Source organism: Alosa pseudoharengus, unplaced genomic scaffold (genome assembly GCF_046254945.1).
Source record: "Alosa pseudoharengus isolate Yale_2024_CS ecotype anadromous, Long Island Sound unplaced genomic scaffold, YU_APseudo_1.1 YU_APseudo_1.1_scf_6, whole genome shotgun sequence".
NCBI lineage: Eukaryota > Metazoa > Chordata > Actinopteri > Clupeiformes > Clupeidae > Alosa > Alosa pseudoharengus.
Genome location: NW_027468848.1, coordinates 28,928,476 through 28,955,023, shown reverse-complemented (window position 1 = coordinate 28,955,023; position 26,548 = coordinate 28,928,476). Strand labels below are relative to the sequence as shown.

At 43.9% G+C, this 26,548-nt stretch overlaps 1 protein-coding gene across 2 annotated transcripts in view; it reads right to left on the bottom strand.

Moving 5' to 3' along the window:
• arid3c (AT rich interactive domain 3C (BRIGHT-like)) overlaps positions 1–25,036 on the bottom strand; it is a 64,783-nt gene extending 39,747 nt beyond the window's left edge. Inside the window, exons 1-3 of one of the 2 annotated variants that reach the window (XM_076269957.1) lie at positions 24,374–25,035; positions 23,018–23,692; positions 15,686–15,772 (exon numbers count right to left, since the gene is read on the bottom strand). In XM_076269957.1, coding sequence (XP_076126072.1) covers positions 15,686–15,772; positions 23,018–23,692; positions 24,374–24,412 — 801 coding nt within the window. In that variant the 5' untranslated portion in view covers positions 24,413–25,035. Of the gene's footprint in view, positions 1–15,685; positions 15,773–23,017; positions 23,693–24,373 lie in introns of both variants that reach the window. The other variant, XM_076269958.1, reaches the window with a different exon arrangement.
• Between the last annotated feature and the right edge of the window lie 1,512 nt (positions 25,037–26,548).

Sequence of the window (26,548 nt, the reverse complement as noted above, 5' to 3'; positions counted from 1 at the left end):
ATTTTGTTCTACACTGACCATGGCATTGTTACAAGATAAGACTGGTTCCACTTGCTTACAGTGGTTAATTCTTAGCCTACTACTTGAATACTGAATATCAAAGCACAATTTGAAAGGGCTGTTCCTTTTGAAACGATACACTCTGATTTTCATGTAATAGATAAGCCCACTGATAAGGCAGTGGAAAAAATCGAGCACATGATAAAAGACTGTAGAGTGGATTGTTTGTCAGGAAAGGGAGGGAAGTTGAACATGTGTTCAGTGAGAGTACATTATTATCAGAGCTGTGTGTGAGAGATCTCAGCCTGTGGGAGTCAGCTTGGTTCCCAGTTCCAGCGGTAAGGAACCTTTATCTTGATTTAAAAAAAAAAAAAAAAACAACAAAAAACTAGACAAGGTGTGCACAACACAACCAATCCAGATTGGGGCCAGGTGTTGGACCAAACAAAATGTGTGGACATTATTGAGCCATTTTTCAGCAACCATTGTAACATAATGCCCATTATAAAATACCCATTAAATCACAATGGGAATGGCGTGCACTTGCTACGCACAACAACAGAACATGCCGTAAGCACAGTTGCACAAGACAAATAGGTTACATCAAGTGACACGTGAAACAACCGAAACGGTCTGCCCACAATCGCCTTCCCGTTTCTTCATCTACGAACTGATTTGGCGCCGGTTTGGTTTATCGATATATCTGTCAGGCAGGCGGGCAGCCTACAGAGACAGGCCGTTCCGGTGTCACAATGGAGCATAATTCTTTTCTGCCAGTGTTCCATGCAGCCCAAGGTGCAGCACATAAGCTTTCCATTGACTGAAATATGTTTATAACATTCCTCTTGTGTATGCATAGCAGAGTCTTTTTCAGCACCATATAAGGTATCGATTCAACAATATTCACAATGATCATTCTGTTCAGACCATCCATTGATGTATATATCATTTATCTTCAAATACCTTTAACATACTTAAAAACAAAAACTAAAGCAGAAGATAATATCATATTTACAAATGATGTGGTGTATAACCAGGAGAAATGAGGGGGAGAACAACTAAGTAATTACGCAGGAGTCCTGGACGAGTGTAATAACTTTTGGAGGTCAGTGTGCGGAGAGCCTGTGCTCTTAAACTGTTTACCATTTGTGTTTATACAGGAATAGCTGGACATACAAATCCCTTATCTGGGGCCTGATAATGTCTTCTGCTGCTGTGTGGGAGATGGAAACCAGTCGATATCCTTCTGTCAGCGCTGGAATGCGAGCAAGCGTAATTTACTCGTGGGCTGAGACCCCTGCGCGCACGCAACCCGGCATTTCAACGGAGCGCCACTGGGAATTCCTCGGAGCTTGTCTGTAGTGCCCTGTTATGGCCACTACAGCTGATTACTGTCTGGGGTTCTCCGAACTACTGAAGTGTAACTGCTCATTTGGTTGTTGTCGATCATTCCTCCAACTAACTGTGTTTTAATGACAAAATGGATGATATCTTTTTGAGGAAAAGAAAACCAAAGCTTCATCCTTATGGTTTTAACAGTGCAGGTTGGGGGAGGGGAGAAAAGTGGCACAGGCTGTGCATAATACAAATACAGGGGCTTTAACGTTTGGTTGATCTGGAGACTGTCATGTCAATGAGCAGTCCCAGCTGTGGCAGAAATGGATGAATATTTGTGTGACTGCCCCTCTCTCCCTCTCGCAGAGGAATTAAGTAGGGTCAGACAGAGGAGATAAAACGCGGGGCACACTCGGGAAGTTCTCCTGCAGGTCTAAGAGTGGCTGGCCTTGCATACACACACACACACACACACACACACACACACACACACACACACACACACACACACACACAAAGAGAGAGAGAGAGAGAGAGAGAGAGAGAGAGAGAGAGAGAGAGCACTAGCAGACTTTTCAACATTCTTGTTGAGTTCCAGAGCTAAAGGAAAAATAAGTTGCTCTTGCCTCCTGCCCTCCCTCCCCCTGCTCACCTAACAATGGGTGTCAACTTCATGCTACACCTTTAAAGACACAAGACAGAGAGGCAAGACGGAGAGAGAGAGAGAGAGAGAGAGAGAGAGAGAGAGAGTGAGTGTGAGAATGTCTCAAGCGCCTGTTCATCAATGTGGTGGTGAGGAGCAGCAGCTAGCCTGAACTGACTGGTGTGTGTGTGTGTGTGGGGGGGGGGGGGGGGGGGGGGGGTGCAGTGGACACAGCTAAATTAGACAAATGGAGGCCACAAATGGAGCTCCCGGGATGAGATGTGTCCATAATGGTCCCACCATAAAGTCTCAGTGGAGATGAGATGTCTGGCAGAGCAACCACAGGTTGAGTCTTTCCACCCCACCTCCACCTTCCTGGCCACACCCAGCGAGTGAGACAGAGGCGAGACGTGAAAGAGGCACAAACCTGCCTTGCACGCCTGGCTGCCTCTGAATGAAGACCAGTGAAGACTTCCACAAATGATAATGGAGGTGTCTGGTGTATGTGTGTGTGTTTTTGTGTGTATGTGTGTGTGTTTGGGGGTGGGGGGTTCAGGGAGCTGGGGGCTGGGGGGTGTTTAGGCAGGATAGGTGTGTGAAATGGGAAATTCCAGACACAGAACAATGACTGCCTCTACAGCATTAAGTGCATTCGTTTCTGAAAGCTTAATTGAGTAACCTGAGTCACTATTTGAGGGGTTAAAACTTCACGCTGACTCTATGGGCCATTTGATCTGCTACATCCTTGTGAGCCAGGAATTTGAATTCATTAGTCAACAACCAAATATGTCACATAGACTCTCTGTCTGCTGTTTGCCAATGCCTTTGGAATGGCTCATCTCTGATTATGTTACACAATCCTATAGCATGCAAGTCAACATTTTCTTTCACAACAAGTACTGCAAGTGACCGTGTCAAAGACCTTTAAATATCAAGCAATTACTTGTTATTTCAACCATACTCCATGTTAGTAGGAGTCTTACGCTACACTGGTGCATTACAATAGAATTTTGTGCTAAATGCAATGCCTTGCCTGTGTATGTGTGTGTGTGTGTGTGTGTGTGTGTGTGTGTGTGTGTGCCTGTGCGTACATGTGTGGCTGTGTGTTCAGACTGTTTCTCAGACCTCTCTGATCCGCTCTAGTTGTCCTGCCTGCCTGTTTGAACATGTCCTCCCTGCGCCTTATTAGAGAACAATAAATGACTTAAATTCAAGAGAGTAAGCTACACCCCACCCCCACCCCAAAGCACTGAAGATGGAAGCCAGATAATTACGGTCTTGGCCTCTTTGATGCAGCATTGCACAGAAAAAACAGTTATTGGCCCATTTGTTAGCAACAACAAAAAAATGTTGGCATAGGGATGGAAAGCTATAAAGCTGAGATAAGAAAGACACTAACTGGGGGAAAAGAATGTTTGACCATGACAGAGCCCTAAATGCAAACGGTCTCCCTTCTTTGACAGCAGAGAGGGATTTAATCAGAAGCTTAATGAAACATAATAAATGGTTCAAAATGCCCACAGGCACCAACACCAGAGATTCCATCAGGGATAGACTACAGTACCTTGGGAATGTTGCATGCGAGTACAGAGAGAGAGGCTAATCTAGCCAATGTTTTGGGCGTAATTATTGGCTTAAAAAGCCTATTGCCGTGGAGACCACCAACAATCTAGGTGCAGACCTCACCGGACATACTTGCATCCTCTGAGGCTGCTCTGATGTAATTCTCCATGCATTTTTTATTCTGGAGATAAATAATTCAGATGAGGAGATATACTATATCACAACACAGCAATAACAAGGGTGGCTAGAATGAAAGCCAATGGCTCCCACTCCCAGAGCGGTGCGAGAATTTGAGCTGCCATCAGTGTAACAGCCTATCACCACCAGTGATCCAGGCTCACGGTCTGATTAATTCAATCCGTGGAGCAGTCTGAGAAATAAACAACAGTTTAATACTCCTAAACACTAGATTATGAAGGAAACTGTGGTGAAAAGCCAAGCTTAATCGGAGGTGTTCAGACAGTGTCGGAAACAGAATTACAATATAAACCCTCTACACACACACATTCTGTCTGTCTCTCTCTCTCTCTCTCCCTTTCTCACACACACACACACACACACACACAAACACATACAATCTCATTTACACGTCTCAAGAGAGAGCTCTGAAGCGGTACTGTTGGGGGCCCTAAAACCTGGTGTGTGCATCCAATAAATGTCAGGTTCAAAATTAAGAAAATGTGCTGCACTGTGGCTAACTTTAATCCTTTAACAGCACTCCCAGGGCTCTTATGCGACACGTCCAGTCCTGGGCGATGACAAAACGACAAGGGGTGTCCAGCTGATTTCAATCGTGTCCATTTTCATCTGTGGTCTAAGAAACATGTAAAGAAATACTAATAATAGTAAAGAAACTAACAAAAAACAAAACAAAATACTACATGTCGATGATTAGGTGCTTCGATTAACCACAAAACAGCACCCCACACTCTTGAGCACTGTTGCATGTAGGGAGCAGATGAATGCAGGCAGAATTCGATGTTTGTCTTTGGCTGTCTGCTGACAGGACCCAAGACAAAGGCGGGCCGTCTCCGTGGGAGGTCCTCGCCACTGGCAAGAAGGAGAGTGAGAGAGCTGGTGGGCGCTGAGGGGACTTGGAGTTGTCATCCCCCCCAACCCCCTCCGCCCCTGACACCCCCGCAATAATGATATTAACGGAGGGCGGAAAGACAGGAAGTCAATGGGCAGATTTGTTCAATTTAACCTCCCTGACCTGGCCAGCCCCTTCGGTGTGTCAGCTGGACCCTGCTCTCTCGCTAACCAGCACTGACAAACAAGAGGACATGAGAGAGAGGGAGAGAGAGAGAGAGAGAGAGAGAGAGAGAGAGAGAGAGAGAGAGAGAGAATGAGAGGGAGGGAGGGGGGCAAGAAAGAGAGAGAGAGAAATTAAATACAGTTACAGAGCAGAGGGGAAAGTGGGAGTGAAGGAGAGGAAGAGAGAGAAGAAAAAGACAGAGAGGGAAGGAGAGAGATGTTGAGATGGCATAACACAAAGAAAGGGAGAGAGAAACAGAGAAAGACACAGAGAAAGAGAGAGAGAGAGACTGACACAGAGAAAGAGAGAGAAGGTTTACAGGAGCAGAGGAGAGAAGGCATAATAAAGAGACAGAGCCAAACAATGGCTGCTTAACGGACTGAAGCAGAGAGCGCCTCATCCACCCACACAACACTTCAGTCTGAGAGCTCGCTGGCCGACCGACGGCAACTCTAGACATGTAAATCACAAAGGGAAACCTCTCCGTAACACGAGAGAATGAAAGAGAAACAGAGAGAGAGAGAGAGACAGAGCATGCACTAAGGAGGAGGAAAAACGGGGATGGGGGGGGGGGGGCAAAGGCACAGAGCCAGCGTCTGCGTCCCGTCAGCCGTGCTCCTGGCCCGCGTTACGGCAGAGCGAACGCTCCTCTCCTCTCCCTTTTTTTCCCCTTTCCCTTTTTCCCTCTCCCCCATCTGTGGCGGATCGGCCCGCGCGCTCCTGCCTGCTGGAGCCAGGCCAACGAAACGCTGCCAGATAAGTCAGCGGGCCACAAGTGCGAGCAAACATTACAAGGAGGGTCAAACAAAGTGTTGTGTGACGCACTCGCTGGCAAAAGTACAGCACTCCGGGATGAAAAGGATTTTTTTTTTTTTGCAGCTGCCACTGCTGCTGCTGCCTGTACTACATATGGGCTCTCCGGCTCTACCTTCGTCTCTCTCTACCTCTCTCTCTCTCTCTCTCTCTCTACATCTCTCTCTCTCTCTCTCTCTCTCTCCAACATTGTGATGGGCTGCTGCTCCTGCTGGTGTGTTGCCACTTCACACAGACCCAGCTGTGTCTCCCCCTGAAGAAGGGGGAAAAAAGCTGTGCAAACATGACACTCACCGAAGGGGCTCTGACAGAGATAACACAGTAATCTCACTGAGCTGTGGCAACAGGGGAACAAGAGGGGGGGGGGGGGAGAGAGACCTCCACCTATAACCTATAGCCCACCTAAAGCCTTTACAAAGCCAGACTTATGACAAATATGCACAATAGTGGACAAAAGTGATAGGAGTGGTAGTAATAGTAGCAGTAGTAATAACATGACACTGTGGTTACAGTGACAGGCCTGGTAGCACAGCAGTTCGTTCTAAAGGTAGAGGGAATATGACCAGTAGCAGTAAGGTTGTGGCAGTGGTTGGTATTTGTTTTTCTTCCCTGTGATACATGATTCATGAACAGCAAACATCATGTGCATTTTGCATTCAAAGTGAGGCATTCTAACAGTGAGTGTGAGTAAGGACACCAAGCATTGGAGTGACGGGGAGGGGAGGGGTGGGTGGCTGGGTAGTTGGGTGGCAGAAATGCCTGTGGTCTGTGGCTGTGGCTTTCATCGTTTGTTATTTAAAAGGTGGCAAGAAAGCAGTTTGGCAGCAACAAGTGGAAACCAGTCAGCACTCCAGACTGCATGGTGATGTGACATTAACATACCAGCATTGCTGGCTCTGGACCCAGGAAGCCCAAGAGAGAGAGGGGGGGGGGGGGGTGTGAAGTTTCGGAGAGTTAGGAGTGCATATTGCATCCACCAGGCAGCCAGACCACTGCCACTACAACACCACAACAGCAACTTCCAGACAGGGCATCTACTTGCATAAAAAAACACAGCATTCTGGGGAGGCACGCTGATATCTTAATTTATGGTGTTGAGAGTCTAGAGGAAGGGTGAGGTCTGGATTTGTCATTAGTCATGGGGTGGCTTCCTGTAGGGCCCCAGGACTGCAGCGCGCTCCTGAGCAAAGCACTTCATCAGTCGGGCTCACGCCAAAGTCTGCAGGGGCCCGAGTGAACCCGAGAGAGAGAGAGAGAGAGAGAAAGAGAGAGAGAGAGAGAGAAAGAGAGAGGGGGGGGGGCTAGCGACAGTGCCCTGTACTGCAGCCCTAGCGTCCGTCCTCCTGTACTTAACGGCTAGCAGGCTGGATAAATACTCCGCTGATATGGGTCACTTGGAAAATGTTGCCTCCCTGAAGCGGATAAATAATGCAGGCCGGTTGGTAACGTGAGCCCAGCGGTGACTCGAGAGGACCTGTGCAGAACGGTGGGGCTAACGCAACACCGGAGAGGGTCTGCGGTTCTGATCCGGTGGGCGCCGCACAACCCCCCCCCCCCCCGTCCCGTCCCGTCCCGTCCCATTGGCACCCTGGCCCAAAACTGGTGGCTGATAAACGGAAACAAAAAGAAGTGAAATGAAAATAAAAGGTGGAAGAAAGAACAGCTGCTAAAGTGAGAGGAAGAAGGGAGAAAAGGAGGAAGGGAGGAGAGGGGAGTGAGGTGGCAGAGGAAGGAATAAACTCAGGGAGTAAATTTGAATTTGTTGACTGCTGGACTGCTCTCTCTCTCTCTCTCTCTCTCTCTCTCTCTCTGTTTCTCTCTCTCTCTCTCTCTCTGTTTCTGTCTCTCTCTCTGTTTCTCTCTCATATTCAAATACAAACCAGCTTTATTGCCATTACCATTCCTGTAAATACATGGTTTCCAAAGCAGATCGTTGAAATAAATCACTGATAATGCAAGTAATGAAAAGAGTCATGTTTACACTTCCACACATACACATCTTTCTCGGCAGGATCAAGACAATTACAATGTCTTACTCTTTGTTCAGTATCCATATACTGTATGTCTCTGCTGTTCCATTAAATAGTCCTGGGTCATTTCCCTATTTCTCTTTCTCTTTATCTTTTTCAACTACCTCTTTCTCTTTCTATCTGACACAACACAACACAGCTCTTCAATTCAGTGTATTTACCACCACCATCACATTGTGTGACAGATGTTCTCTCTAAGACAAATGTATCTCCCATTTCTTATGACACTCTTGCTCTGCTTCCTCTCCCACCTCTCAGGAGGACCTGAGTGGAAGCAGCTAGAGCCATGTGACGGGGGGGTGGGGGGTTGGGGGGGGGGGTCTCATTAGTCTCCCCAGCTGAGAGGGGGCTTTGCCGTATCAACAATCCGGCCCTCTGTGCGCTGGCCTTTTATGGGGCCTGACAGGCAGGCTCTAAATGGCTACCATACCCACGATACCTCGGCTTTTATAGGCCAGCCAGCAAATATCACCGCTCGCGCTCCCAGGCCAAGTTCCTGGCTCCACTGGCATTATCGTTACCCGTGCCAGACGACATAAATCCCTCTGTATTATTGGATGGAGGACGTAACAAAACCAACTGTAATGGGATGGGGATGGGTTGACTGGTGGAGAAGGGGTGGGGTGGGGGTACAATCCAATCTACTATCTATCCCATGTCTATTTGTTATTTGCCTTTTTGCCAATAATGTCCTTGTTTGGTTTGGATGGCTGATGTTTCATTTCCTACAGTGCCGTGTTTGGAGTTCAAACATATGGTTTGCATTGTTTACATTAAGAGGGATAAACGTGGATCTGGTTTTCCATGTAAGATACACTATTGTCTCTTCCTATATGTTTCAGGCTTGTCTTATTACAGCTTTACTCTACGGAGGATTGCCAGATTATTGGGTCACTAGAGTAAGAGTCTGCAAAATATAATTGTTCTTACCCTGTATATTCTAAACACACATCTAACACTTATATTCCTTGTTTCATTTTGTCCCCCTCTCTCTCTCTCTCTCTCTCTCTCTCATGCACACACAAACACACACTCACAATAACATATAAGGGAAATAATCTTAATTTAATTTGTTTTTTAAAATGAGAGAACAAGAGCACACACAGATGTGTGTATTGTGGGGTAGCACACTAAGAAAACTCCAGCTGTCTGATCTGCAAATGCACATAGAAGCACTTTTCAAATGGCTTCCTTTGCTCAGCCTGATTTAATCTTATTGCAATAATCTAATTTATGTAATAGATGACCGTAAATCAGGCCATAAATCAAATGGCATATGGTACAATACTTCACTGGGGTGGGTGGGGGAGTGGGGGGGTCACACCATCGTCACCCCTCCCCATTCTAACCTTGCTTTTAGTTACAACACAAAATATCTGTGTGTCTGTGTCTGTGTGTGTGTGTGTGTGTGTGTGTCTGTTTATGTGTGTCTGTGTGTGTGTGTGTGTGTGTGTGTGTGTGTGTGTGTGTGTGTGTGTGTGTGTGTGTGTGTGTGTGTTTGTCTGTGTGTGTGTGTGTGTGTGTGTGTGTGTGTGTGTGTGTGTGTGTGTGTGTGTGTGTGTCTGTTTATGTGTGTCTGTGTGTGTGTGTGTGTGTGTGTGTGTGTGTGTGTGTGTGTGTGTGTGTGTGTGTGTGTGTGTGTGTGTGTGTGTGTGTGTTTATGTGTGTCTGTGTGTGTGTGTGTGTGTGTCTGTTTATGTGTGTCTGTGTGACCACAAACACCACTGCAGAGCTGCTGAGACAACACACTGCAAACAGAGTGAATTCCTCCTCATCTGTTCCTGACAAATGCTGGTTACTTAGAAGGAGTTGGGGATGAATAATTGGAGGAAGTGGGTCAGGAATCTGAGAGGGGGGGGTCTGGGGGCAGGGCCTGAGAGGGGAATAGTGGGGGTGGGGAAGAAGAAGGCGGGCTATTAAATTTATGACTCAAACTGCCACATCATCAGAGGGGCTTGGCATTTCCTGTGTAAGCAGACAGGTCAAAGCTCCATTGTGAAGGCAGATGGAGAAGGCATCAACACCAATTACATCTCCAACAAGCATATTTTGTTCGTGCCATGCACACATACATAAATGCACATGCATAAACAAACAAATAAACAAATGAGTGAGTGAAATAAAATCTGTAACGTGAGCTGCTGTTGAAAGGTCACGACCACATAAGTAAAGCCATAAGCGAATCACACGACAGCACTCATTTAGACTAATTCAAATCTTATTTAGCATTGACGTAAACCGTGAAAAACTGAGAAATTCACTGAGTGCCCTTAGAAAACAATGGGCACGTGTTTAAGATCTGTAAAATGACTCTGATTATACCTAAGACCAGCTTCACCATAAGCATTATGGGATATGATGGAGAAAAAAGAACATTTAATACAACATATAAGAGACAAACATATAAGAGACAAGACATTTTTCCTCATTTTAACACTGTTGATATCAGTTAAGTCCTACCTTTCATTCTCATATGATATGCAATTAAGTCCCATCATATGTTATTTAAGCTGTCTGCGATAGCGATTATCACTAAACTCTCGACTGAGGCGTTTCCACCCCAATGTGTTGTCTGCCACACAGATGTGAAGTGCAAAGTCCTCCACCATCCTGACAGAAAAACACTCAAAACAGCTTATTCCATTGCCCCTTCAGCCCTAAGATACTGCCATTAAATCATAAACGGACATAAACATTTCATAGTAGATTATGACACGTAGTACATGATGTGCTAAACATATATGGATGTCATACTGTATATGGATGACAGTAAAATCCAAACACATGATAGGGGCTAGTTATATCAGTGTTACAGATGTTCTTGATTATGTTGTCTTATCGCTGGATCTTGCCTAACTTAGACCACTAAAGCAAGCTACGGTAGCAGTAGTATCTTACTTCCTTTACAGTACACTATAAATGAAGGGTAAAGCGTGGACAGGAGACTCATCTTTTCTGAGGCCCCTTGGTTGGTTAACATAGAAAGCATCATGATGATTTTTTTAGTTGTCCTGAACAGAATGCCCCGTGTAAAATCAGGAACATGTATATTTCTAAGAGCATCTAGTTTAATGACACACACAATTCGTAAGACTTGAAGAGGATTCTTTCAAATAAAATGTGGTTATTTCAAACAAAATGTGCCCACTGTGGGTACACACAAGTTAAGAAACCCTGACAGAGGAAACCCTTAAATAAGCAATTCAGAGGGGCCTTCCTGAATTATTGAGAGTGAGAACATGACCCTGGGGCTTCATAGTGAATGATCCGCTGATCTATTCATTCACACAATGAGAGAAGAGAGGGAGGGAGATAGAGAGACAGAGATGTGGAGTTACTAAACAACAAAGTGACAGATTGCCACATGGAAACTCACTAGGACCTAATCCACTGTAACACACAACACATGTGCTCTATGCACACACACACACACACACACACACACACACACACACACAAACACACACACACACACACACACACACACACACACACACACACACACACACACACACACACACACACACACACACACACACAGCCCCTTATTTTTTCTGTATACCTCCATGGCATAACAAACTTATCCACAACACAACAGGCTAATTTTCAGCATCAGTCTATTCCATCTTGAGTAGAACATTGACCACTGCCAGCTAGCATGTGATCGGATTCATCTGTGCGTTAATCTGCATGTTATTTCTTCCTCTTCCCCCTTTAAAGGCCTTGATTACCCCCCCCCCCCCCCAGTGATCTCCGAGCAAGTAAGGAATCCATGAGCTGTAAGTACTATTTTATAGCGCTGGCTACATGTAGGGCGGAGGTCAGCCGATTCTGCTTATGCTTACCAGAAACAAAGTGTCAGCAAGCCCATGTTAAATTTCACAGAAGTAAATGCTGATTAAAGAGGATCACGTTGCATCTGACAGATTCCTTAAAGCAACAATGTCATATTATATGTCTTGCTTTGGTGAGAACTGAGCTGTGGCCAAAATAAGCCTTTAAAATGGTGTTGATCATTATAGAAAGAAGATAGGCAGAGTTGCCAGTGCTGTTTTTTTTTAATAGTAAAGCTTTATTTCTTTACATTTGGTATACCCTTTCCCCCCCTCTTTCAATCATGGCAAAAATAGCTTGGCATCAAATGAAACTACATTTGTTACAACTATATTTACTGCACCCCCTCAATCTGATAATTGACAAGCATAACTCACACATCTGGGGCCAGTATAAAAATATATGTGCGGGTTAAGCGTGAATAATCCACGGCACTTAATTCACCACAGGCCTCGCGGGCTGCTCTCGTTTCCGTTTCGCTATCTGTTATAAATTTTTATTGGGTCGAGATCACCCCCCGAAGAGTGCTACCAGCCAGATTCTAGGCTCTGAACCCTCTGGGTTAGTAGCCTGCCTGACGCCACCGAAATGTTTGTCCTCTCTCTCTCTCTCTCTCTCTCTCTCTCTCTCTCTCTCTTCCTCCCTCATTTGCTTTCTCTTTTAGGTTTGCTGATTTGCTGCCGATTATATAGGCCTCTATTGGCTATTTTTTGGTGAAGGGGTCAATATTGATTTTTCATTCCCATGCGAGCAGCCTTGAATAATCCTTTCCCCATAAGTTCTTTTATACACAAGGACATTTGTCAGGGGCCACTGAAGGTAATAGAATGACACTGGAACGGAACACAAATCCATTACCTTGTCAAAATTCTATTTAACATCATTAGCTCTTATTCAAGGAAAATGGGATAATGCCTTCAGCTGATAGGATTGCCTCCTTTTTAGCGGCATACTAAATCAAGATTGGGCATGTTTTGCTAGGACGTTTCGAACATTTATCTGAATCTGTTTATCTGAAAGAGAAATTTCGCACATCTGCTCACTAAAGTGAATCATAATCGGTCCCAAATAAATGTATGTATAGTACAGTATACTTTAAAATCGTCCCCTTATTCTCCATTGCTAACTCTTCAGCACTGGTGCTTTTTTATTTCCCACTGGAGCAAGACACTAGAGCAAGGAGATTTGGGCAACTCACAATACAATCTTAAAAGATCTTGAAGTTATAACCCTTTTGTTTGTGCAATTTACTTTCACATTGAATCCTGATGAAAAAAGAAAAACAAAGAGAGACACAACTGTGTCATCTTTACCTTTCCAGACACAGGTCTATACAGAACTTTAGGAAATACATCTACTTTGTATTGATTTTAGCTACACTTCAATCTAAACTTACTGATTGCTTCCCATGGTCTCTTTGAGGGGTTGGTTGCTGGTAGAGCTTCATTTATTACTCTTAAGACGACCTCGGATATGGCTTAATTAAGTATTAATCCAATTGTACCTTGAGTGCAAGTGGATTCTTTTATTTCATTATTTGGCTGTACTTGATTCTAGAAACAATTACAAGACCAGACCACTCAGTGCAGTGTTCAGAATACATCTACTAAAATGCTATCCAAAAAAGCTATCCAAAGGATCCAACTTAACTTTTGTTCCATTTATTATGGTGGAACTTGTCCATTGGGGGAAATTACTGTGTTTTAAACCTGACACTTCCTGGACCTCACAGTACTAAACCACAAATATCTGGTCAATCTAAGACAGGAAACACAAACTTCTTCCACAATAAGATGATCCTATTGATGGCATTGTTGTGAAAGTCATTGCATGTTTGACTCAGGATAAACTAGAGATTTAGAATTTAAAGCTAGAATACACTAGCTGGTTGCTACATCTAATGGAAATTTCCAGAGTTTGACTTTTAGATTAGGCTATATAAACACACTGGCTTCTGGCCAGGCCAAATATTGGACTAACGACTGAATGGCTGCTTGTGGTCAAATATCTTCACCCTGACATTTTCAGATAGACCTATTCTAATGATCAAATGTTTTTTACATGCTGATATATGCATATATGCAATATGCTGAGCTAAATTACAACTGGGTACGATGAAAGGTTGAAAATCACTATACCAGTTCTCTCTTCTGGCAGCATTACCGACATGTGTGGTTTGGTGACAATGGTGTCGAATTTTCTATTATACTCACATAAATACATCATCCCGTCAGAAAAGTAAACCTCAAGTTCTTAGATGGACAACTGATTCAAGGGAGGGGGGAGTGCTTTTGGGTGCTGCCTATCTTAATTTAAATGCAATTAAGATCCTCTTCTCTTCTTCTTAAATCTTTATTTTTTTTCTTTTTCTTCTTCTACCACCTCAATTACAATACAATACATGTTATTAATCCTGTTCCTTTGTTCCTCTTCTCAATCTATACCTCTAACCACCTTATCTAAACTCCAAACATTTCACGGTGATTGTGTACTCCATCTTGAAAACAAAGACAGTCCTTTATTTCTCTAGTTGCTGTCTTTAGGTACGCATCAATGCCTTTCATTTTGTTTCTAGCATGTAAGGGACCACTACCACCTCGTTTGTTTTGGTTTCAAATACTTCATATTTCCCATCAGGCCCGATAAATCATCTTTACAGCTGCTGAGGAGCAGCTGGGTGCAGGGGAAACACGCTGGATAAACACCTCCAGGATCTGCTTTGAGACCCCCACACACTGTTTTCCCTATTAATTGTGGCCCGGTCTCCCGCTCTGAGGTCTCTCTCTCTCCACTGTCGTTTACTGACCTGCAGATCTTTTAGCACAGTGCTGCGAGTTTATTGCAATCTCAGCCTTAAACAACTGCCAATTAGGCAGGCGACATAGAAAGAAAAGAGCTATTTCCCTTTATAAGAAAAAAAAAATGGAAATAAGAAAGAAGTCTCAGCAAACAGGGAGAGCATGGCATGGCCAAAGTGTTAAGAAACAAAACGGAGAAGTTTTAAGTCTTTAAGATGTGTCCTCTGTTGTGGAGGTGGGGAATGCCTTTTCACATGCTTGTGGAATTCTGGGTCTAATTGACCCTGGGATTCATTGCTGGCCATTAAAAACAATGTGGTCTCTCACCTCACTGCTGGGAAAGAGCTAAACAGGGGACAAATGCTCCTCTCTCTCTCGCCCCTCCTCGGACAACAACTAAGCTAATAAGCTAAATGCACCAGGCCTGCATCTTCCCCAACACAGATGATATTCAGCACATTTCCTCTGCTCGAAATTCAGCTTTCATGGATGAGCTGCTCGTTTCTGGCCATTTGACTTTATGGCATGTATGCGGCAGTTGCTGGCATGAGTCAGCTCGGGGAAAAAAAAAAAATAATAATAATAATAATTCCTGGAACTGTACAGACGATTTCGCTTTCTAAGTAATGTCAAGGCTACAGTGGGTGGAGCTCAATTTCAAAGTATAAATAGGCAAAAGTATAGTGGGACCAAGAGGGGTGTGTGAATGTCAAGGTAAATGAATGTGCTTAAATTTAAATACACTGGTCATGCAACTTCAGACTGGGACGTGTAGTCACCTTTGATTATGCATGAGCATTTTAAAAGGCATACACAATTATAGTTCAGTGCTGACAAGTCATGTTTAGCTATGGCACTGTCATCATAATTATGTTCAGACTTGCAGGTTGACATAGTGCTTTATACACCATTGCAGTTGAAGATTTCTGAATCATTGTCAGTTAATTTAAGGGACGTCTAAGAGAGAGAGAGAAAGAGCGAGAGAGAGAGAGAAAGAGTAAGAGAGAGAGAGAGAGAAAGACAGACAGAGAGATAGTGAAACAGAGAGAGAGAGAGAGAGAGAGAGAGAAAGAGAGAGAAAATGCTTACTACCAGGATATCTCACACTTCTCTGCCCAAAAAGGTTATTGTCTTCGGCTGGTTCACCAGGCTGGGAGTGTTAGATGAGACATATGGTCAGTCAGCTATTGTTAGCCCAATAGTCTGTCACTGCCTTGGGGCCTGTGTGTGGTATCTGATTGTAAGTGTTGGGTTGTGGGTTGTTTTGGGGAGGGGGGGGGGGTCATGGAAGCAAATGAGGGAGGTGTAGAAGTAGAAGTGGTAGAGTCAATAGAGAGAGAGAGAGAAATAGAGAAAGAGAGAGAGAAAGAGAGAGCCAGAGCAGGGGGGAGAGATGGGTATGAGATTTACTAACCTCCTGTATGAGAGATGAAGAACCACCACCGAAAGCAACGCCTGAATTTCCCAGCTTCCTCTCTGGCCCATTGGCTTTTCCTGACTCCTGACACATTTCAGAAGGGGCACAGATGAAAGATCAGTTGGCATCGTATTGGGGAGGGCTGAAAAAACCTTGCATTTGAACTGTCACGGGCAGTTGCAGACATGGACAAAGCTCTGGCGACCCGATCGCACAGTCGGTAGTAGTTTCAGGACTTGTGGAACCAAAAGGGACCACATCAGTGGCGATTGCAAGTTTCATAATCATTCCCAACACAGTGATTTGGTATTAGTTAATATCGATCAATTTTGGATTATTCTGTCACTCTCCATTCACAATCCTAGCAGCTGTGCTTTCATCTCGAACAGGCATTATAAACCATGGTTTCCTACTAGCAAGATTACATTTTAATGCATAAGCCAAATGCAAAGGTATGAGGGGATTCCATGCAAACTCCATGCAAACAAGCGGCAGTGTTAGTAATTTCCACACCAGACACGGTTATAACAGGCGGGTAAGCCGTGCCCTCAAGCCAAGCTGTACCACACCCCTTGAATCTGACCATTTGCATTTCCCCTCGCTATGCCCACATGGCTTTTGGCCAGGCGCTTAACTAGAGCGGCAGACGGGACCATTATTAAAGTAATCAGCCCACTCTTCGGGATTAGAGTGGCGAGCTAATTTACTTATGTTACATCTGATCTTTCACCCCCTGGCAAAACCCACGGGGGCCTCTACCTGAATCAGATTGAGCAGGGCAGGCTGAGATTACCCTCAATCTCCTAAATAGTTCAGTATCCACGCAGAAGATGGGATAGGGGTCGAAAGAGCTCTGACAGTGCAGGGTCGCAGGCGTGCAAAATACCGCCATGACACAAGACACGTTTGAGTGAAAGAGACAAACTGTTATACTCTCATACAGTGGCATTGCACAAGTATGCGCAGGGTACGGTGTCAGTGATATTCGGACAATGTTACAAGACACATGAGAATCTTTCAGCCAACCACAGTACAGTGAGGGTTACTCTAGTAGACACCCTTTACAAGAAGACCCCGACCATGGACATAATTATGTCATTTCCTCCAACGGCGCAAATGGAAAAGAACAAACGTAATATTCTAAATGCCTTGCGCGAACCAATCAAGATGGAGTTACACCACCGAACGCTATAAGCATAGATGGGGAGGGGCTCTCTGCAGGACAGGCTAATCCTGGCTACAGGAATAGGAATAGGAATATCTGATGCTGACCCTGAAGCCTAAGACACTCCACGCGCTTGATTCCTGCGTATCTTACGTTACCACTCCTCACCCTAATCAATGTTGACATGTGGGACCATATGGAGCCTGTCCACTGACATGTGGTTCCTTCTCTCTCAGCTCCCAGCGTCTGTTTGTTCCACTGAAGCCCATATCTAGTGGCCGTGACCGATTTATTTCATGGGGGGAAATAAATATATCAAGCTGGAACGCGCATTTTCAGTGGCTGCAAACTTAGTAGTTTGCTTTTTAAATTCTGTAAAGAAGGTTTATACTTTCTTTTCTTTCTAGTCTTGTCTTTTTCGAAGACATACTGTATTTAAAGGGCCTTGACACATAAATGGAAACATTTATGGCTCTCATCTATCTGAGGGTCATCTGTGCTTGCATAGCCTTGCTATAATATCCTCAAAAAGAAAAAAAAGAAAAAAATTCTCATTCTTTAAGGAGATACAGTTTAATCACTATGAAGGTTCAGTTGTTGTAAAGAAATCTTAAAAGTAATTAAGATGTTCAAGCAAACTGCAAATAAATTCCACCAATATCTTTAGTGTGAATAAAGTTGCAGTTAAAGTTCTATTTCGTATCGCTTTCAAATGTCCATATTGTGACGCGAAGTGTGGACTGTGATGTGTTCCAAAAAGACAATAGAAAAGACACTAGAATTGTAATCTCTTTGGGCAAGGCCACCACAAAATGTCAAACAACCTTCATTTCATACTTTAATATATGGAAACATGCATATCAATTATAAAATTGACTTTAAACTCTGTTGGCTGTTTAAGACACATTATAGTCTTTATCTATGTATATGGAGCGCAGTGGTTTTGAAAAAAAACATCTAATTTTATTGCCTTTTTTACAAACAGCTCACCCAATTTCTTCACCTCGATGTTACTTGTTACGATGTTACTACAGAGACATAACCCCACCATGGGGCACAAGCATGGACCCCTAGCGAGAGCGCCTGTCCTCTTTTCTAGCTGACTGCCCCTCTGACGCAGGCGCTGGGGAAGTCATCCCACCCGTGGGGCCCGCTAGGAACTCACAGTAGTGTTGGCAAGGCCCACTGCAAAGACCAAGAGAGCCATGCAGGAGGGTGTCCTGTATGCCATGTCTTATTATGTGAAGAGGAAATAATAAGGGAGATTGGGGCTGGCTGCTGGTGGCTGGCATAGGCCTCCAGACTCTTATTATGAAAGTGCTGTTAATTCAGTGTTCTCCATGGGCTGAGTGAAATCACATCTAATTCAGCAGGGGTTTACAGAACACAGGGGGGGGGGGGGGGGGGTGTTAAGAGAGTCCCCTGCCTGGGCCCCCTTTGGCCCCAGGGGTGAACGGTGTGGACTATTACACTGCGCAGCACTTCCTAAAGCAAAGTGGAACACAATGCGTCCAGGCCCAACGGCCATCTCTTAATACCACACGTGATAATGGCACCCTCCGTGGCGCCCGAGCGGAGACTGAGCACGCACAGCGCTGTTTGTCTGGCCTGAGCGTGATTGTCGTAAACAAAAGTGGCGGTGGTGGTAGAGGGGTGGGTGAGGGGTTACTTTTGCAAGCGGCTGCAGAAATTCCTGCGGCTGTGTGATTAAAATGTGGCACCCACATTAAGGGGAGGCTGTTTAAACAAGTTTGTCTGGGCCCTGACTTTTAATGAAAGAAAAGGCAGCCATTTGCAGAGAAAACAAGTCTGCTTCAATGGCGCATTGTGCCCTGCATCGGCTGTTTATTAGCACTCCTTGCTTGAGTTATAGTGGAAAAAAAGAAAGAGAGAGAGAGACAGAAAGAAAGACAGAGAGAGAGAAAAAAGTTCCTGGCATACTTTCACTGACACCACTCAAGCGAAGAGTGAGGCTTCAACAAACATAGCGTTAAAACCTGTAATACCCTGATAGCCAGACTCCCAGTGTCTCAGACTGGGCCTGCCTGGCCAAGAGTTTCTCTCCATAACACCTTCCCCCACCCAAACGTTTTAAAGCAGGAATGGCAGAGTAAAAGCATTCAGGAATGCTATTAAAACATTTCCATTGACAGAGCAGGTCCTCTTTACTAATCTGCAGCTGCTGCAGCCATATTGGTCTACGTACAAGAGAGAGAGAGAGAGAAGGAGAGAGAGAGAGAGAGAAACAGAGAGAGAGTGAGATAGAGAAAGAGATGCTAGGGTCTGAAATCAAACTCTTTACCATATGGGGAATTTACTTCATGCATATGTTTCAACTTCACACAGACTGCATGCTGAGTGGCTTAATGGATTTCCAGCAAAACACACACCTAAAGCTGTGCAATCAACCAGAAGGGGCTGGAGGGGTGGAGCTGCGCAGTAAAAGAAAAGGAATTTCTCGTGTTGACACTGGAGTTGCCGTGTGAGCATGTGTATCTGTGCATGTGTGTGTGTGTGTGTGTGTGTGTGTGTGTGTGTGTGTGTGTGTGTGTGTGTGTGTGTGTGTGTGTGTGTGTGTGAGAGAGAGAGAGAGCGAGAGAGAGAGAGAGAGGAACTGTGTGTGTGTCCGTTTCAAAGACAGCACCAGGTCTTTACAGACATATAAAGAGTCCAATTCGAAGGGGGTTGGGTGGGAGGGTGGGGTTACTTGAGAACGCCTCTGGCTCGACTGTTTTAAAAATATCACACAAACCTGACAGCGTATCCCAGGTTACAGGATGGCTCTTGAGCCATCCTCACTATCACGCTCGACAAAAAAAAAAAAAATTGAGCTGGAGTCCCCATGAAAAACAGGGAAGGGAAGAAAGCATGCATTTACATCCTGCTGAATGAAAATGTTTGTTTAACCACAAGCCTATTTTCCTTTCCTGGGGAGTGGGGGTGGGGAAATACTTTGTCTTCCTTTCAATGATTTCACAATTGACTCATTTCCCTGTTTTCTCAAAGTGTTTTGCCTTATCTGACAAATTCCCAGATTAAATTGGGCCAAGGCAGACCGCCTGCAGAGCTCCCTGCTTTAGTACATCCTCTACTATCAGAGAAAGGAACGGGGGAGTCCCACAAACTCTAAATTGAATTGATTACGTAATGTGTTAATAGTTCCTTGCTCTTGGAGAGTACAAGCAAGGGAAGAGCATGGCCAACTTCTTCATTGAAGTTTCTGAAGTGAAACCGTACACCGGAGCTGATGCACCTCCACTCTCCCCCTGCTCCCTACCCTTGTACGTACACACACACACACACACACACACACACACACACACACACACACACGCTCTCTCTCTCTCTCTCTCTCTCTGTCTGTCTGTCTGTCTCTCTCTCTCTCACACACACACACATACAAACACACACACTCTCTCAGACACACACACACACACACACTCTCTCTCTGTCTGTCTGCCTTTCTCTCTTTCTCACACACACACACAAACACACACACACAAACTCTCTCTCTCTCTCTCTCACACACACACACAGCACACAAACATTCACATGCACACGCTTCCCTCCACCAATTCAACAATCCCCTTCCCCCCAAACCCTACCCTCTGATCTCCCTATGGGGGGAAAAGTAATTCTGTGAATTTTGAATGTTTCCAAAATATGGCTGCAAGGCCGGTTGCAGTGTTTGGACACGTTCAGAGCAACCAACGCAATGGCAAAAGTCGGAACTCACTGTCCAATAAAGACATAAATAAAGTTTTACCCCTCCACTTACCGTAACGTACCACAGAGTGATTATTATGGGATTTATCAGGAGACAATGGACTGCTGTCAGTGTTGCTCAGCGACCCCTATAGAGACAGGTGTGGGAAAGGCACAAACGAGCCGCCTTCACTACCGTGACTACTGTGACTAGCCTGAATCTGTCTGTCTATGGTAGTGTTGAAATCCACCCACAAATTATGCGTTTTTATAACACCACCATGGTTCACCATAATATTATGTAGTATTAAAAAACCCACTGTATTAGTATATGATTTAGTAATATCTACATAATAATAATATAGTTATAGTTAAATTATATCATGCTGATGTGGACAAGGTACTTTTTGCGTCTGCTGTGTTGTGTGTTTCTTTTTCCCTTTCTCAGATTCATCTTTCGGCTGAGTGGTTTGTACGGCAGCATGTGTACAAGTGTGCGATTTGTTGCTATTTCGTAATGTTTTGGCTTGGAGCCCGACTGACGCAGCCGGGGAGAGTGAGCGCGAGAGAGAAATCCCGGCATTTTTTGGGTGCGCGCCAGACTGACATGCCAGCAGGTCTAGTTTCCTGCATATCCTGCACTCCTGCCAAACCCTACGCAACGTCTTGTGTTTTTTTCCCTCTCTACTCACGGTTTCTTTGACAACATACAAACTCTTTCTATGTTTTTTTTTTTGCTACGCATATACACACAGATGTTAGTCCTTCAATGTTTGTGTATAGAAAAGCTGAAACTGAATACCACTTCACTGCATATGAGCACAAAACTACTACCACTTCAGCAGCATCATTCAATCAGTACAGCAGTAAAAACAAATTACCAAAACTACACAGTAGAACCCTGAACCACCTTCAAAGTCACCAGCTCATGGACTTCATCACTAAAGATTTGTAGTCATATTATGATAATTGAACAGTTCTTCATGCCAACATTCAGCTTTAAAAGCAATGACCAGTCCACTTAGTTATTTCTCCAAAGCCACATCTTGTTCTTATTTCAGAGAAGCCATTTATTGCCCTTAAATGTGGTTTTCTTTTGCAACTTTGAAAACACGCCGTATACCGGCTCCAGCCTGTCTGCCAAAGTGGCACCAGCATCCTTTCATTGTGTTTAGGTCCACTGAATCAATTTGCGAGAATGGCAGCAAGGGAATCATTTGAAAATTCAAAAACATGTCTCAGCAACAGCACACCAGTGACATGTATACTGAAGCATGACAATTATTCATTTGGGAATTAGACTATTTGGGAATTAGACTGCTTGGCAAGAAATATGCACAATTCCCCTTTACGTCTCAGAATAGGTGTACAACTGCCGTAAGTGCAAAGAATTATATTTCAAATTTCGTCACTATCACACAAGAAATTGACTTGAACACTATACAGTACTATTCTTATATTGACAGAATGTTTTAAAAAACCCTATTACATGTATTGTAACACTACATTATTATCAGTTATAACACAGACAAAACAAACAATTTCCCCACCCAGATATTAAATCCGACAACTAAACACTCTTGATATGATTTCTATACAGATTCGGCTCCTTGCTGAAGCACCTGAGAGAGCCTGATGACTCCATTTTCCATTTGTTTAGATCTCAATCAAGGTTATTAACCTAATTTGGACAACATTTTATCTGCCTTCAGTTACATTAATGTAGGGCCTAATGCAGTCCCTGAAGTATAGATCACATTCAGCAATGTCTGTAAGTGATAGATCATAAATAAGAAATGATCTGTCCATTCAGGCTTGCTCATTATTAGGTTCAGCTGACGCAAAGGCTTGTCATTGAGCATACATACAAACAACTTGCATGTAGCATTAATCTCAAAGTTATTTGTATTAGTTAGAACAACCAGATCACACTAACATGCACACAGACTGAAGCAACTGATCACCCAAAGTTTTGTGTACTTGTATTATGTAGCCATAGAAGGCAGTTCATCCTGATCTCCCATGCTGATAATGGCTTTTTGGTAACAATAGGGTAAATGGTAAATAGGGCAAATATGGACTCTCCTGGTGTGACATGTGAGACAGAACAGAGATAGGCAACTAGGAACTTTAGGGGGGACTTTGCTTTACACTAAACTTATTTTACATACTTCCAGCATGTATTGTTAGGAAATGGAAATATAGATACATGTGTATGCAGCCTACCGTCCCCCACTGGTGACATAGCCTATTTGTAAATGCAACTGTCATATCCTGTAAAACTACTGGCAGGTTGAGAACAGCATACGCTTCTTCAAAAAAAAAAAAAACTTGAAGCCTGATAAAATGTATCCAACTTATGCAACAAAGTTTAGCCTGATAGCAAGTAGGCTAGTGCAAAACGAGCATGATTTTAATGATAGTTTGGGGGGAATTACTGACAAATTACGGTGCCTTACCTGTTTGAATTGCTCTTCGTAAGTCCACTCATGGTGCTGCGATTGTGCATGAGCCATTCCACCGGGAGACTCGGGTTGCCTTGCGGCCGAGAATGACGGCTGCACTCTGGCGCCGGAGTGCTTTGGTGATTGTCCCGCATTAGAATGCATGCTGTGCCGAGGGAGATAGTGGGGCATGGGTCTCTCTATATCATCATCTACGAACCCCTCGTTATCAATATCTTCGTCATCAAGATCTCGGTCTTCATCTTCCATGCCACGATCACCCTCCAGGTCATCGTCAACGTCGGAGTCGTCGTTAGGTCTTTCAGGAAGCCTGTGCGGGTCGGGGTGTGCAGGTTGCCGGTCACTGGAACTTGCCCCCGGAGACGAGAGTTGTGCTCCGGCAGCGAAAGCACCTCTCACCGCTGCCTGATAGTGACGGAAAGCCAACGCTTGCTGCTGAATTTGTGAATCCATCAGAGACCTGATGTCTTTGTCTTTTTCTGCTAGACGAAGCTTCTCTTCCAGAGCCAGGCGGGCAGCCTGCTGCCGCTGGAGGTTTTCCATGACCGCCTCTAGCTTCATTCCACCGCCGCTCGGATGGTGGTGTGACTGAGACCCGGAGAAGTGACTGTGGGTGGTGGAAGATGGAACCAGCAGAGGATGGTTGCTCGCCGAAGTGAACACGGCTTGCTGTTTGGATACAAATGATACTATGATTAGACCATCGCATGAAACGTTTTGTTTTTTTTCAGGCGCGTATTTTCCAACTAGACTATTACATTACGCAAGGATAAAACGCACGCGGATGTCAGGGACGCAACTTGGCTTTTTCAACTTGGGTTCTTAACTCCTAACTCATGAGAGGAGACTGCATTTCAGAAAAGTCAGGTTATCATCACTTCCAATTCATCTTCAAAGGAAATTATTCAAATTGCACACTAATCGACCACCGCCTCCGTTGCATCTATTACGATTAATGTGGTGCTTAGGCTTAGGCTACACACTCGGTTACTTAGCATACTAGCTTGTAGTTTCTAAAGCAATCTCACACTTCAACGTGTGAAGTGCACCAAATGTCACTTTACAACACACACGGCTCTCTGGTAACGTTTAACATATTCCGCCGAATGGTCTATAAGCTATCCTACAGTTTCGTGCAATGCACTTGGTAGCTGACATCGAATACGCTTTGGAGTTAAACATAGTTATCAACAACCAACGTTGCTGTATGCTACAAATTATATGCACTATCATAAATGGATGTCGGTATCAAATCATTCAAACTAGGTTTGGTGAATAATTTCACCAACGAGTTAATCAAAACATTCCAATAAAGTTAGTCTCAGTAAGAATGGGAAATCAGATGCTTACCAAAGCAGATTTAGTTGCTATGCTGGTGTTGTCAACCATGCTTCTCCTGTCAGATATAAAGCAACTGTTATAAAGTATCCCTTTTTCAAAAGTCAGATGTGGATGTATTCCTGTTTTAACATCGAGATACTCGTGTCAATAGCGAGGAAATAATTCGTTTAAAAAAATTAAACGCTGGCGAGCCCTCCAGCCCCGAAGGTTTTGGCAACAAGTGGCAACTGTAGGCAGAATGACCTCTTCAGGCTGGAGATCAGCCCTTCTGCTCCCATTTGCTAACAACACGTCAATAGTGTGATAAATATGGAGGGCAGGGTCTACTGACAACCAAGGAAATACAGTTAAACGACCCGATCGGGAGATTTCATATTGACACACGCTACGTAGCCAACAGTTCAATGCTAGTCAGAAACTTGGTGTAATTTGTAATTATCTACATTAATTAATTATCACTGTCTTTAACAATTAGGCTACTTTCATCCGACAACCTGGCAATGACATCAAAACGAATGAATATGAACACGCGAACACCAAATTGTCTCTCCCTGCTGTTTATGACAACTGAAAAAAATAAATAAAAACTTTGTGAAGCGGACACAATGGAATTGTTTGATAGGCTATTGTATATAACCGACACTCGTGTAGGCCTAATGCTATTACATTTAATAAAACTACCAAAATGTCCACTTCAATTTACTTAAAAACTGTGCCTTTCTGAAGTGTGCTGTCTTTAACCAGATTTTTAACACACAATGCACCACCACAGGTTTTGTATCTTGAATGTGAACACTTGTCTAGAAACAACATCGCTTGTAGAACCTGAAACCACTGAAAAGGACAAAACGACTCGAACCATAGTAGCCTATAGCCTGTCCATTATCGTTAACTGCGTATTTCCAAGGAATAGGCCTACTCTCAGGACAGTATTCTGAACCACGAATAGGCCCACTAAGGAAATAGTTAGTTATGGTTGTAGTCCACCATTTCATTCTAAGTTCTCCATTAAAGAAAAGTTTGAATGTCCATCACAGGCTTCAGTTTTATCCCGACCCTATCCTTATAATCCATCCTCATATGGTTGCCTATTATATATTGCATAGGCAAGGTTAAAATGTCCGACAATTAAGTCATTTTGTTTTCTTTCATTTACACAGGCCAACACTGGAATCCCAAAATGAGAATAAATGTAGACCTTGTATTAGCTCAAAGCTGCACCAGATCAAATACAATGAGCAATCACATAACAGATTGTGTCTTTTTCAGCGTATATTTATGTGAAATACTTGCAGTTTTCCCATCCAGTTATTTTTTTTAATCTTTAATTGGATGTGCAGCATTAAAACTTTAGTTCTTTCAGCTATTACTTTAATCAAAATTATAGTTGTAGTTTCAAAATGTTTTGTCAACTATGATTCCCTATTCTCTCTCTCTCTCTCTCTCTCTCTCTTTATCTGTGTGTGTGTGTGTGTGTGTGTGTGTCTGAAGTTATTACAGTACACAAGTGAACACACTGCAGGCAGGGGTGAAGAAGTAGGCATTTGGCCTGAGCTTGAGTTCCCTGAGTCCTCCTTAAAGAGCGCTAGCTGCTGCCTCTTCCCTCTCCTCGTCCCTGAGTCCTCCTTAAAGAGCGCTAGCTGCTGCCTTTTCCCTCTCCTCATCCTCACTCTTCCCCCGGGGCCCCTTATTGTTGCTCTGGGCTAATGTTGTTTTGCCTCTAGCAGTGCTTATCTGGGAGCCATGGACCAACGTGTTGATACACTGATGCTATGTCCATTCCCCTGTGTGTGTGTGTGTGTGTGTGTGTGTGTGTGTGTGTTAGAAGCTTTCTAAACATCCTTCATCAAGAAAAAAATATGTTGGAGCTTTTGTTTAATGTTATTTAATTAAAAAACAGAACCCTTCAAATAGTACCTAGCCATAGTGGTATGTGTGTGTGTGTGTGTGTGTGTGTGTGTGTGTGTGTGTGTTTGACTTTATGTGTAAATATATTATTCACATTAAAATGAACACTTCCAGACACCACTAAATCCTGAATCATAGCAATATTTCTGGCAGGGAGCCCATAATAACTGACCCTTATTTGCCACGTACCAAACCCATTTCAGTGAAATTGTTACTGATTGGCTGTAGGGATCTGACAGTCACAAATGTGATGTCTCAGTTGGCTTCATGTGCTTA